Here is a 13,840-nt window from a genome sequence, read left to right as displayed (position 1 = left end):
AAAATGTCTTTATCACCATTGCAAATAAACCCGTTGTGAAACATAGGCTAAAAGGAAAAGCCAAGAAGTCTTGCGTGCAATTTCTCAGGACAGCACTGTGTGAGCTGGCGTGACTGCTGCGATGGGAACAGGCGGCTTTTAGCAGCAGGACAGATTTATGACAACTGTAGATGTGGGCAAGGACAGATTGCTTTAGCGTAGAAGGAGAGTGTAGCACTCCTGGGGAATGCGTGTGGACCTGTGACCTGATTAGTAAAGCAGCATGTCCGTGCCAGCCTGGATCCTGCAGGCACTGTGCAAGCCATGCTCCCGAGCAGGCTGCCCTGTGCCCAGGTGCTGGGGAGCCGCAGGTCTCCCAGCTCCTGGTATGTTTGTGTTTCTGCTTCCTGCCCCTCCTTGCTGCAAGACATTGCTGTTGTACAACAGATGTAACAAACTCACTGTCCTCACGTGCATGACTCTGGATGGGCGAGAGCAGGAGCTGTACCCCATCTCCTCAGAGCCAGGCGGGAGATGGATGGGGCTGCCCCTCTTCCTCACTTTGTCCTTCACCATGCCTCCTGAAGGCTGGACTCAGCATTCCTGGCTCTGCCAGTCATATTCCCGAGAAACTGGCAGAGGTGGATGTGCAAGGAGAGCGGGTTCTCCATCACTGTTGGGGGTGCTTGCACACAATGAAGAAAAACGTGCTGTGGAAGCAGCAGCTCTCTTGTTCTGGAGATGATGCTGTTTCTTCCACAATAAAAGTACCTATTCCTTGTCATCATTGGATCTGACGGGCTGGTGCTGTGTCTGGGGTGATGAAATGTAGCGTGTTACAAAGGTGTTTGTAAATCAGTTCACGAGCAGTGTGGACATCTGCAGCTGCATTTTCCCCTCATGCTGGGAGCTCAACTAATGTCATTACCTACCTGGAAAGTGTGTGATTTATCCTGCTGCAGAATGCCATCATGCCAATTGCAGCTTTTCTGTTTAGTCAGGGAAAGGCACGAAATTGATTCCAATGAGAGATTCTGAAATGATTTCTGCTCTCTTTTGTTTCCATAGGACTGTGTGCTTTTACTGCCAGTATTCTAGAGGGACAGTCACGGAAGAAAAATCAACAGGAATTAAACATTCACCTATAAAAGTGTGCGTGTGTTTGCTGCTTCCCCACATTAACCGCATGGTTTTTATGCAAAAAGAAAAAAAACAAACAAACAACAAAAAAAAACCCAAACAAAAAAAAAAAATTAATTTAGCATGAGCCAATTTACAGAGCATGGAAATTCACGTTCATTCACAGGATTGGAGGGTGCGCAGTTACCAATGCAGTGTATATACAAGATGCCATGCTGTTAACAGCTTCTTTCAAGCAGTTTGATGTCATCTCAAGAGAAATAAATTCCTGTGGCCAGAGAGGATGTGCGAAGACAAAATTGTTAAACCATGGAAAGACACTAAAATTACTAAAATCCACAACAGCTCGCCTTATTTTTCTTGGACCCAAACTGTCAGGGTATAAAACACTATTTGTTTCTTTTTTAAACATCAATAGTTTTGCTGTAAATAAATAACACTGTATAAATTCTAACAAAATAGAATAAATGTTGATAAGGCACTGCCTTTTCGATCACAAACAGAATATTGCAAATGCATTGAGCAGGCTAGGTGTCTCAAATGGCTGCACCTACAGGGATATTCTGGGTGTATCTTCACAGATTCTTGTATATTAGCAATTATAATGTTTGTATATGCAAAAACGCTAGCTTGATTTTAAAAAAATCTTTAAAATCTGCTGCAAATTTAAATGATTCCCAAAATGAGGAATTCTGTAGTTCTGTGAAAATTTTTCTTCAGAGTACTAATATTTTGATGCATGTGTTTCACCTTATTTTGATTAAATCTTTTCCAGTTTTGCAAACACTATACCGCAACATGAAAAATAAGATTTTATCTGTAAACACAAAGCCCTTCATCTAATATTTGTTGCTGTTGCCAATTTTTCAATGAAATGACCTAAGACCCATAACATATACAGTAGTTGCATTATGGGGAGGGGGGTGCTATCTGTTCTCGCTTTGTAACGGGGGTAATGCTTGCAGCTTTAGAAGTGGGTTGGTGCTCCAAGGAGCACAAGTTTGGGATATTTTTAAATGAACTGAAGAGAAATTATTAGCTAATAGACTGGCAGCACGCTGTAAAATTATTACTGTATTGTGTACTGGCTATAAGATGTAGAATCTTTCAGTAAGCCAATCATCTGTAATCATCCTAGCAGTGTAATATTAGGTTGTTAAGGCTGCTGTGTTTTAAAGGGCATTTTTATTTGGGTTTTGGTGAAATACTTTAATTTGTTGATTATATTCATATGGAAACAGCATTCATTGATAATAGCTCTAATTACATATGTATGAAAACAACAAACACTGGATGATCTAGTTGATTATTTAAGCATAAAATAAATTGTGTTAAAACTCTTGGATAACGTGTATTTGGCAGTGTTCTTGTACCCTACAGAGGTGAGGCTTCATGGGGCCAGCTGTTAACCACCCCTGGCTCTCAGCTTCTTTTCCTCTCTGTTTCTTTTGTCTGCTCCACCTCCTTGTCTTCCAAGTGTGCCAAGCTTGGCAGGCTGTCCCCAGGTCAGGGGAACGGGAGGAAAACACAGCAGCCAGCAGCACATGCCCAGCAAAGCGCTGAACCCACCTCCCTGGAATGGAAGAGACGTGGGGAAAGGGCCTATGCAAGCCTCTTCTCCAACACGTGTGAGTTCTGGACCTCCTGGAATTTCTTTTGCCCCATTGAGAACCACTACCAAAGGCAGTTTTCTCCCCAGAGCATGTCAGTCGGACCAATAACCAACCCACTGCCCATGATGTCATTAAAGTGTACATCCCCTGTACACTTCCTGTGTATTATTGGTGATGGACCACTATATAAAAAATGTGGCCAAAACAAAGGTCTGTAGGCAGCATCAGTACACTCACTGCTCTGGACTGCATGCTTCTGCAGTAAATACAGTTTATTACTCAGGGATCAGTTTTACCTGGCTTTTATTAAGGCAACATGGAGATGAGGTATTTCACCCCAACTTGGCACCTGAGGAAGCACTGATGCTACAGATCCTCCTCAGTCTGCTTGTTGTTATCTTCTGATCCCACAGGAACCGGTCCTCACCTGGGGTCAGTCAGCAAAGCTCTCCTGGCTGTGGTGAGGAGCACTTGACTTCAGGAGAATGTAACAGGTTGGTTTGTCAGTGTTTCTGAGTTAATAGAGCCACCAGCTTTTGAAGCAGTGACAGTAAATGAAGTGGTTTCCAGCGTTTGAGCAACCAGTCTGTGTTGCAATGTGTTTTACCTAGGTCAGGATACTGCTGGTGCAATGCTGATGGTTCAGGTCCTTACACCACGGTTTGGAGGACAAATGCCACTTTACAGCATTGGAGAACAAACCCACCTTATTGCAATTCGCAGTCCAACAGCAGTCATCATCCTCCTGGAAACCTCACCATCCAGATGCCTCCCTCCCGCTCGCGAGTATCCAGATCAGCTGAATGAAAAGAATGTTTTCAGTAACTGCTGAGCAGATGTATGTATTTAATATTATATAGTGATTGTACAGCTGAAAGCAAAGGCTGTGGTGACAATCAGCGGGAAGGCAGGAGCAGCACTGTAGAAGAGCCTCGCTTCATCTCTAGCAGCATCCAAAAGGCAGTGTTTCATTTGACTCATCTTTCTCCTCTGCCTGGTCCCCTGTTAGTGCCTGATGCTCATGCAGAAAAAAGCTGTGATGGTACCTGGAATGGCAGCTCTGGGAGGCAGAACTGCTCTTTATGGAGACAGAAAAGTGGGGTTGCCTGTGCATGTAGCAGAGGTGTGTAGGTGAGTCTCGACAGGTCTCCTGCCACTAGCAGTGATTTATGTGGCAGCTTCAAGCTCAGGGAGTTGGTCTTGACTGTGACAGCACACGTGAGGAGCTGCTGGCTCACCCTGGGGCTCCCAAGGATGTTTTTGCAGCAAGGCCCAGTCATGGGGAGCACTTGGTGCCAGAACAGGCTGCATGACCATGGCAGATGCCTCTTGGGCCACTGAGGCCAGTTCTGTATATGCCCAGCAGGGCAGCCCCCACCACTGCGAGGTCCCAGACCCCAGCTCCTGCTGCACAGGCTGGCAATGTCACAGCTTGCTTCCCGTGAAGCTTTGATACGAAGAGACGACAAAGAATGGGAACTCTGTAGCTAATTTTGCAGAGTTTAAAATTTCACATTAAATGCTGCACAAACAGGATTTTCTGGGTGTTGGTTTGTTTTGCACTGAGTGTATTGATTCCATCAGTAGCTCAGAATACTTGAGAAAAACAAGGCTGAAGCATAAATGGTCATTTGAGAAGAAAAACAGGAATCTCGCCAGAACTAGCAAACAGCACAGACAGCCCTGGAGTGAGTGAGGGCCCTACCTAAATGTGCACTTTTTTTTTTTTTCCATGTTTTCTCCAGTGAGAACATTCCCCTTAGAGGCAAAATTATAAGTCATGGGACTCTGATTGCATCTATTAAAATAAACTCAATTGCTAAATACGGTGTTCTTTTCATCCTTCGCTATTTGATTTAGCAGTGCCTAATAATGCTGCGGAGCATCCTACCATACTTTTCCCATTTCTGAGAGAATATCAATTACATTTTATTTGTGGCCAGTAATAGTTTTAATGTCAAAAATTCTAAGAGCTCCAGTAGTGCAGAGCTGACATTAGTGGAATAAACGGCAGTCGCTTGCAGGATTGCAGCACCCTGCTAATTAATGCTAATTTCCTGGGGGGTTGTTTAACACAGGCTTTGTCTGTACCACGCACTGTGCAGGAAATCAAGAAGTGCTCTACCAGGGGCTGCTGCAGCCTGGCATGCCACACTCCCCAAAACCTCTCCATGCCCTGTAGTGAAGGAGTTTATAATTGAGGCTTCTTTGGGTAGGATCAAGTCAGTAAGATTTGATGAAACTCATTGAAGTCCATCAGTGGCAATTTTTATCAAATTTTTGTGCAAACTCAGCACAAGCAGCTTGGCCTGGACGACAACATGTGTGGCTGCCCCAGCCCCTGGGAAGCTGTGCCAGCCCTTCTGCCCCTGCCAGCTCTCTCCCAGGGAGTGGGAGCAAGCCAGAGGGCCTGGAGTTGCCCTGGCTGAGGCTGGTGCAGGGATGCTGGGCAGCGTATTGGCAAGGGGCTTGGTTTTTGTCCCAGCTGCTTGCATGATGTATGAAAAAGCTTCTGCTGACCCAATGCATCCTTGGCCTTGGGATCATGTGCAGGGATTGCCAAGGGACAGGAGGAAGGGGTGAATGCAAACAGAACTGTTTTCGGGGAAGATCTTACCAAACTGGGGCTGGAGATGGAGCTGCTCCTGGCTCAGTTCCCCTCTAAACCCCTGAGTGAGCAAGGGAGGGAAAACATGGTCATAGCATGGAAGAAAATATTCTTGCTTGGTCGAAAGCACAGTGGTTTTCTGATAAAGATGTGGATCCTTTAGATCCAGCCTGCTACAAAATGCTTGACATAAAAAATTGTCCATTACTGGCAGAGGAAAAGGTTAGTGAAGGACAGAAAAAGGTTAGTGAAGGACAGAGCTGTTCAAGAAAAATCTATGTACGTGCCACATTTTTTATAACTGCTGATGCTAAAAACAGTATGCAAATTGTGCATGGCTTTATTTATTTGACTCTAAGTCCTGGAGGGAGGCGAAGATTTATTATAAAAGTTTTGTTGGTACTCTTCCCATCACGCTAATATTCAATTATTGAGAGCTATTTGGGCTATAAAACACTAAAGTACAGCAATGCCCTGTTTACCAACTTCCTTGGAAGGTTTCCGGAGGCTGGATATTGTTATGGCACGGCTCAACAGAACCAAAGTAGCATGAACTCTGAAAAAAATTTCCTGAGAAAACAAGAATAAAAAAGCAAAGCCCCAAAGCTGAAGATGGTTGGCTACTGGTTGGATACTGCATGGCACATTTTCCTAGTCAGGTACTCTATCCTACAAAGAGACTTCTTTTCTAATACAGATTCCTGATTAAATAATTGTTGATCATAAAAAGAAAGCAGCATTACATTATTTTTATCTGAATTGCTTGTTAGAAAACATGTTTTAACTCGCATCAATAGATGCCTCAATCCACAATATTAATGATATGAGTTTTTCCCTGCTCATACAAATATTTTTCCAGTCAAGGTTTCTCCCCTTCCACAACCCTTCCATAATGGTAAAATCTCCATATATGCACTCCATTCCCCCCTTTAAATATTCCCTTGTATACAGGTCACATTCTTTTTAATGCTGCTTCAGTTTATTTTCCTGGCAGTATTTGTCATTAATTGCATTTTAATGCAACTTTGTCTTTCCTTTCTTCCCCTACCCATTTCAGTCAGGTGCTCTGAGTACTGTGCAGATTTTTTTTTTCCTGGGGTTAATTAGCTTCAGTTGGCCTTTTCCTCTTCAGTCTATAAGTACTGAATATTTTAATAAAATTGTATTCTTATGGAAGGTCTTCCCGATGATTAATGGACCTCCAGAATTGTATTAAGGAATTAAATCTCTGAACATACCTCTTCTAACTCCTCACACCTAGAAATTTACTTTATACAATATTTTGACTACTGATTTCAGTTTATGAAACACTGTTTCTAATTGCCCATTACCTCTTATAATGATAGTTTGGATGAATAAATCTCTGCCTTTTTATTTCTTCTTCTTGATGTAATTGTCTGCTCTGCTACTGTAACGATGCTGGTGACATTTTCAGATTCTTTATTTCAACCAACCCTTACCCTCCTATAGTTTTGCATTTGCTTTTTGTACAATAAAAAGATATTGAGGCAAGGAGGATGGGGACCTTGTCCTGCAGGTGCTGTGGTGGTGACAGTGTGATTGTTGTGGCTTTTCACAGAATCACAAAATGGCTTGGGTTGGAAGGGACCTTTAAAGGTCATCTAGTCCAACCCCCCACTGCCTGCAGTGGGGACCAGGGCCCCACAGCAGTGTCTGAGCTGCCCTGTCTGTGGGCCAGCCTCTGCTGTGCACCCTGTCTTTAAAAGGGGGTTTTGCTAATTGTGCTTATACCACATAGTTATCCTTTTTAATTGCATCTTACAGATGTGAAAAACATGTGATTTTTATTTTTTTTTTTTTCGGGTGGGGGGTGCTAATTAGGAGAAAATTTTCCCTCCCCATTTAATCTATTAATTTGGAGTAGTTGGCTGTAATTGTAATTAAATATACTGGTGCTATTTTTTTAAATGACTGAAATGCTGTTATGACAAGAATGATGCCATCTTAGATCTAAACATCCAGGGCCTTGAGTTTTCCTCCCACTCTTCCACTGACTCAGTGTTTGTCATTGGGCAAGTACCTCAGCTTGCTACCTCCCTTTCTTGCCTTCCAGGGCTATTGTGCGAATTAATTAGATAATGTTTCAGCATGGCTTTGAACTAGAGAGAGCTACAGGACTGCCAAGTTATAATTTACTGTTATGAAAGTCAGCATGCTGGCTGGGAGCAGGACCTCTGATGCCAGCCTAGCAGAGCGGGACGACGAGGCAGCCTGAGGAAAGCTCCCCTCTTGCCGTAAGATCCCTTGTCTCTATATCCACTCTCTGCACCACTCCAGAAAAAGCTCTGCTGAAGGCAGCACCAGCAGCTGCCTGGTGTGATCCCAGGGACGTAGTCCTTGGCGGAGCCAATCCGGCCTGGTTGCTGGATTGAGGATGTTTCCTGCACCTCCCCTTCTGTTTTCAGGCTAATTTTGGTGTCTGAAGGAGCAGCGGACACGTCCTCTGGAAAATTATAGTGCTCCAAATCAGCAAAGCACTTAAGATTAACATTGATAGGTCTGAAGAGTGGCTTAAGGTTAAGCACGCCGTGGGGCTTGCTGGGTAAGATTAGCCCGGAGCAGATGCGTGTTCTGCTGATACAGGTTTTCAAAATATTTAGGCCTTGATTCAGCAAGATGCTCAAACGTGAGCAGTCCTGCTGAAAGCAATGGAAATAACTGGCTAATCAAAGCTGGGCAGGTGGATGGAGAAAGAACATTAAGTTACAAACCTGCTTGTTTAGAAATGAGTTTGCTTCAAGGAGCACGTGTGCGTGCAGACCGAGACAACAGAGCAAACTGGCTGTCGCCCTTGTTGTGAGGGCTGTATGTGAAACACTTCCTCATGACCCGGTGGTGTTCAGCCAGCTTCCCAGATACCAGCAGACCTATTTAAAAGCAATTTGGTTGAATTGTAACAACCTGTCCAAAACAGCGCTTGCTATCAGTTGAATCCTATTTTAATCCCTCGGGCTTTTTATCCCACAGCCTGTGCTGGTGGAGAGGCTCAGCCTGGGCACTGCTGCAGGGCAGAGGAGCTGGCAGCTGCCCCGGGCACTTGGGCTTGTCTGACCCTGCAGACCCAGGGCTCACCAGGGGTTGCTGCAGGGGCATTTTAGGACAGCACTGAAAAGGTCTCATGAGGCCTCATGGACATCGTCTAGCTGATCTGTGGAGACCTGTGCATCTACAGCAGTACCTCTTGGTGCCAATGCTCTTATGTTTTGGGAGGAATCCCACGCAAATGAAGCCCAGAGATGAGAGATCCAGCCAGGGGGCAGCAGCTGCCAGGGTGGTGCTGAGGGTTGCTTGGTGCTGATGGTTTTATTACATTTTAATGGCGTCACCAGGTTCAGTATGGAGGTAATGGGATGCAGGAATGTGGCTCACTTTTCACAGGGCCGGGTAGGTGATGCAGGACCTTTTCTAGCCTGAAAAGCCCTGAGCTGATACCTCCTGATGGGGTTGAGGCAGAGCTGTGGGGCTTTGCTGGTGCTGGATGGGGACCTCCACCCCCCTCCATTCTGAGCTCTCTTTGCACAGCAGCATCAGGGCCAGGGTCAGACATATGGACAGGCATCACAAACAACAGTTCCCACCACTGAGAACTAGGAACAGCCTTTCTACTGCTTTTCTTGTGATTAAGAGACCAAAAATAAAATGACCTGCACTTATATTCCCAGGTAGGCGAAAAGAATAATTACTTTACTGAGATGGAATTCCTTCATATATTACAGCCATTAAAAAGAGTAAAATTTGAAATTTACTGTGCCATGGAACAAAAAGGTAGTGCAGTTAGAGATAATGAAATCCTTACTTGCCATTATCGAAAAAATTACTGTTGTTAAAAGACCCCTTCATAAATAATTGAGAAACCAATTATACAGTCTTGGTGCCTAATTTATCCAAGAGCAATACGGACCGTGTTGTGCCACAGAATGTGTGGCACGTATTCCCCGTTATAGCTCGCTGCTGCTCTGCAAAGAAATAGTGGGAAAAAAGGAAAGAAACTAATGCACATACTAATGAGGAAATACATTATCAGTAATGAGAGATGGGTGCCGATGTGTCTTAATTTACGGCGTTTTTGCTGGTGTATGGAGGCCTGAATTAACGTGCCGGTTGGTCTGTGTGCGGTGAGGGGAGCGGGGCTGGGTGGACCGGGAGTCCCGGGCCCTTGTGCCCGTGGTGCCCACCCGGGGGACTCTGACCCGCCCCGGGGAAGGGGCCTGGGCCGGGGGTACGTCCTCGGGCAGCGCTGTGTGCGCCCACACGCCGCTTTTGTAGACGTATTCTTTGAAAAACCCCGATCATTTGGGCTGTTTCAGTCTTGTGTACAGAACCCCCGGGCTCGCCGGCAGCGCTGCTGGGGAGCTACGAGCCCGTAGCTTCCCCTCACGGGTCGCGGCTCGTTCTGTGATACAGTAAGGTGGAAACCGCAGGGACTGAGGGCGGGCTGTGCCCCGAGAGTGCCTCGAGGTCTGACAGAGCCCCGGGTGCGGTGTGCGACAGAGACTCCCGCGCGCATCCCGACCCTGGGTTCGGTGTGTAATGGAGCCGCCCGCGTTCGGTGTGTGACAGACTCCCCCCCGGCCACATCCTAATCCCGGGTTCAGTGTGCAGCCGAGTCCCTCGGGAACATCCCATTCCCGGGTTCAGTGTGCAGCCGAGTCCCTCGGGAACATCCCATTCCCGGGTTCAGTGTGCAGCCGAGTCCCTCGGGCACATCCCATTCCCGGGTTCAGTGTACAGCCCAGTCCCTCGGGCACATCCCGCCCCCCGGCCCGGTGTGTGCCAGAGCCCCCGGCGGTGCCGGCGCGGGCCGCCAGGCGGCGCTGTGGGCGGGGGGCGGGCGCGCGGCCCGTCTCGGCGCCGGCGCGGGGCGGGCACCGCCCCCTGCTCGGGCGGCGGCGGCGGCGGCGCGCGCGGGGCGATGGCGGACAGCGCCAGCGAGAGCGACACCGACGGCGGCGGCGGCAGCGGCGGCCCCGCGGGGCCGCTGTCCGGGGGCGGCCCGGGAGCGGGGCCCGGCTGCGGGGCGCCGGGCGGCGGCGGCTCCTCGGGGGGCGGCAAGGCGGGCGGGATCGTGATCTCACCGTTCCGGCTGGAGGAGCTGACGAACCGCCTGGCCTCGCTGCAGCAGGAGAACAAGGTGCTGAAGATCGAGCTGGAGACCTACAAGCTCAAGTGCAAAGCGCTGCAGGAGGAGAACCGCGACCTGCGCAAGGCCAGCGTCACCATCGTGAGTGCGGGCGGCGCCGCGCCGGGCCCGGCGGGCGGGGAGCGGGGGTGTCCCCGCCGCGGGGTGTCCGTGCAGGGCGGGCCCGGCCCCGGCCGCGGCCTCCCCGCCGCTCCCCCCGGCTCCGCGGGGCGAGGCACCGCGGGCGGGCCCGGCTGTCACCTCACTCGGCCAGGGGCACACACATGCACGCACACACGCAGGTGGGGTCACCCCGCTGGGAGGACCGGGAGCAGCCGAGGCGGTGTCCCCCGAGGACCCGCGTGGCCACCCGGCTCCCCGCGGGGACGCGGCCCCGCCGGCCCGGCCCGGGCTCCGAGCGGCCGCGGCTCGGGGAGGGGCCGGGCAGGACAAGGGTGATGCTGTGTGTTCCTCCGAAGTTTCTGAAAGTAGAGATTTCCTCGGAGTTTTAAGTAATCTGCGGAGATTACGGATTATCTCTCCCCAGCCGTCACCTCTCAGGCCACTGTGCAGAAGCGTTGAGCTTCGTCTCGGTCGTGAGGAAGTGTTTGATTTGTTTGTAGTGTTTTGTTAGCTGTGGCATTGCTAGAGGTTATTTGAAAACTCGTTTAAAATAAGCCCCTTGAAAATAACGCGAGTAGCACACACAGCACTCTGTCCCGGCAAGAGCTCAGCTCCTGGTTTATGAGCACTGAGAGGATAACTTGGAGTTTAACACCATTTTATGCGGTGCTGTTAGGCATCAGTCCTCAGTACAGTGCATGTGAAAATACTGCGAAAATGACTTGTTTTCTTCTGTATGAGTCGGGAGTTAGGAGTTCAAGTGAGGGGGGTTTTTGCAGATTCAATGGTTGGAGTGATTGCTCAAGTGTTGTAAGGGTCATGGCCTTCATGCAAAGCGGGTAACTTGCTAAAGACCAATTAAAGGTAATCTTTATACTCGTATACAGTCCTGTGCATCCTTGCCAGTGCAGGTAGAGATGCCTTTAGAGAGACGGATCCCACCTGCCTGTGCTCACTCTCGTCTCATCTGATTTTTCACAGGGGGTACTTTGTTTGGAGCACAGTGTCTGTTTGATTGATAATCAGTTTTTCCAATGTCGATATACCTAGCAAAGAAATGGAGCTTGCCTAGGCAAACCTCTCATCTGCTCCCAGTAGTAAGCATTCAGTGTCTAGCAGGATGTGGGCCGGAAGAGTGCATGAAATACAATACGTAAGTAATTTATTCAAGGATGACAAATATAGTGGTAGTCGGGGAAATGTGTGCTTTGTTAATACTTTACGAGAAAAGAATGTGTCTTAATTAGGTAGCAGCGGAGTGCCTTCTAATGTTGAAAGGGGCTAAGGCATCTTGTCAGTCAGACATTTTCTCTCTGCCTGTTAGAAAGGCACAGCATCTTTCTGAACCCCTGGTAGGTGTATTGTTTGTAAACAACTTGGAAAAAATGCTTGTGTGCACTAAAGTTCTTTAGGCACTGTCTCTAAGGACTTGTCATCTTCTATTTTCATCAGCTTTTAATTTACAAAAAGCAAGTATTTTTCTTAAATCTGAAACTCAGTCTGTATTTTTGGCATGTTGGATAAAGAGAGAAAAGGTGTTAGACTTTTATAGCAACCTGTAGGCTGTCTGGAAAACCGACATCTTTAGCTGACGCTCTGGCTTTGGTATGCTAAACTGTGTGCACAACTGAGCAAACCACTTCTAATTCAGCAAGCGGCGAAATAATGAATGCAAAACATAACTTTTTTTCAGGCCACGGAGACCTTGTGCTGTGGTTTACACAGTCTATAATGTAAACACATTTGCAGTCAGAATACTTTGTTGTGTGGCTCTAGTATGCAAGTGACTGGACATGAACTTTATTGGAATGTTGAAGTAAGTCCCATTTGCCTGTAAATGAGTAGAAAATTTTCTGATTTTCTCCACTGTGATTCTAAACCTTCATCAATTTGCTCCTCCACCTGCCAACTCCAGCTCTGCGCAGCGTTGCTGTGCTGACAGACAGGCGCTGTGTACGTTTCCTGTTGTGGGCACTGCAATGACACAAATCAGCTTTGATTTTTATCAAGCAATGAGGATGAGCTGTGAAGCGCAAATAAAACTGACAGGTAGCCAAAATAGCAGGTGAATGACTAAACCTGTGTGCTGTAGGTGAAGGTGACTCCTCGAGCCATACGGCTCTTCATCTGCAAGCCTTTCACTGATCCTGTTGTTTGAGCTTCATTGTGCAAAGCCAGGGAAACTCTTCACTTTCCATAGCTCCCACCGTTGCCTGTAATGATTTTGAATATTTTCCCGTTAAGGTTTGCCAGTTAGAAGGTGGTGATCTTCCTCCTTCATCTTATGTCCATACTGGTGTAAGTGTCAATGTGACATCTCTTTGGTTTGCAGTATTGTTGGTGTCAGTGTGGATGCATACAATTCAGGAATTGCCTAAATTGCTTGCCACATAGGATCCTATTAGTTCTGTTCTGCAGTTAACCCGTGCCATAGGGTTGAAAATAACCCTATGGCACGGGTTGAAAATAAGTGTTAATTAAGCATAGGAGACCTATGTTAAGTAGGTGCACTTGGAAAGCTGGCTGAGAAAACGTGTTAGCTTGGCAGGCTTGTATATTCACTAACTTGGTATGAACTGTCATCTAGAACACGTGAAAACAGGTGCTGCTTTCATGCTGAAATTAGTAAAACCCAGCTTGGACTAAGTGTACATCCAAAAAGACATGCAAATGGCTCAAGTGATCTTAGTCATTTCTTTTCAATATCTGACCCGAAACTTTGCATCTTCTGATGTAATGCTCTTGCACTGCCAGAGAACACTTCAAATATCCCCAGCTTTCTCCTTGCTTTGCTCCCCCCCTCCCAGTTTGTTACCAATAATAGCAGGTAAGATAAAGTTATCACATACATTTACCCAATTTCAGTCTTGCACATGAACAGCAGCATAATTTCATTTGCATTTCAGGCTACTGGAAGAAGTACGGTTTGCATGTCTTTAGCAGTCTTCATTGTATGATCTCATAATGTTTTTCTGCAAGGTCTTTTTTAGGAAATGGAGTGGCTGGTGCCTAGGTTGGGAAAAAAACAGATGCCCGAAGATCTGAGATGCTGTGTATTTCAGATGTGAAGTAGTGAGTTTTGGTTATAGCTTATCAGAAGTGGATTTCCTGTGTGAACTTCCTTAAATATTTGAGTGAAAAAGGTCTGCTGAGTAGGTGTCATATTTACTGGACCAAGCCTGGGACAGCACAACTTCTCTAGTTAAATAACAGTACCTTCAAAACTGGGTGGTGGAG

At 47.1% G+C, this 13,840-nt stretch overlaps 2 protein-coding genes across 8 annotated transcripts in view; both read left to right on the top strand.

The window, feature by feature from the left end:
* Positions 1–2,464, top strand: part of ANK3 (ankyrin 3) — a 209,230-nt gene extending 206,766 nt beyond the window's left edge. For all 7 annotated transcript variants that reach the window (XM_032695161.1, XM_032695158.1, XM_032695157.1 and 4 more), the window contains one exon: positions 1,048–2,464. The gene's annotated coding sequence lies outside the window, so the exon portion shown is untranslated. The remainder of the gene's footprint in view (positions 1–1,047) is intronic.
* A 7,759-nt stretch (positions 2,465–10,223) lies between these two features.
* Positions 10,224–13,840, top strand: part of CCDC6 (coiled-coil domain containing 6) — a 51,383-nt gene continuing 47,766 nt past the window's right edge. Inside the window, exon 1 of the mRNA XM_032694708.1 lies at positions 10,224–10,582. Coding sequence (XP_032550599.1) covers positions 10,274–10,582 — 309 coding nt within the window. The 5' untranslated portion in view covers positions 10,224–10,273. The remainder of the gene's footprint in view (positions 10,583–13,840) is intronic.

The sequence above is a fragment of the Chiroxiphia lanceolata genome, chromosome 8 (genome assembly GCF_009829145.1).
Source record: "Chiroxiphia lanceolata isolate bChiLan1 chromosome 8, bChiLan1.pri, whole genome shotgun sequence".
Taxonomy (NCBI): Eukaryota; Metazoa; Chordata; class Aves; order Passeriformes; family Pipridae; genus Chiroxiphia; species Chiroxiphia lanceolata.
The sequence above is the reverse complement of the archived record's forward strand: the minus strand, read 5'-3'. Positions and strand labels throughout refer to the sequence as shown.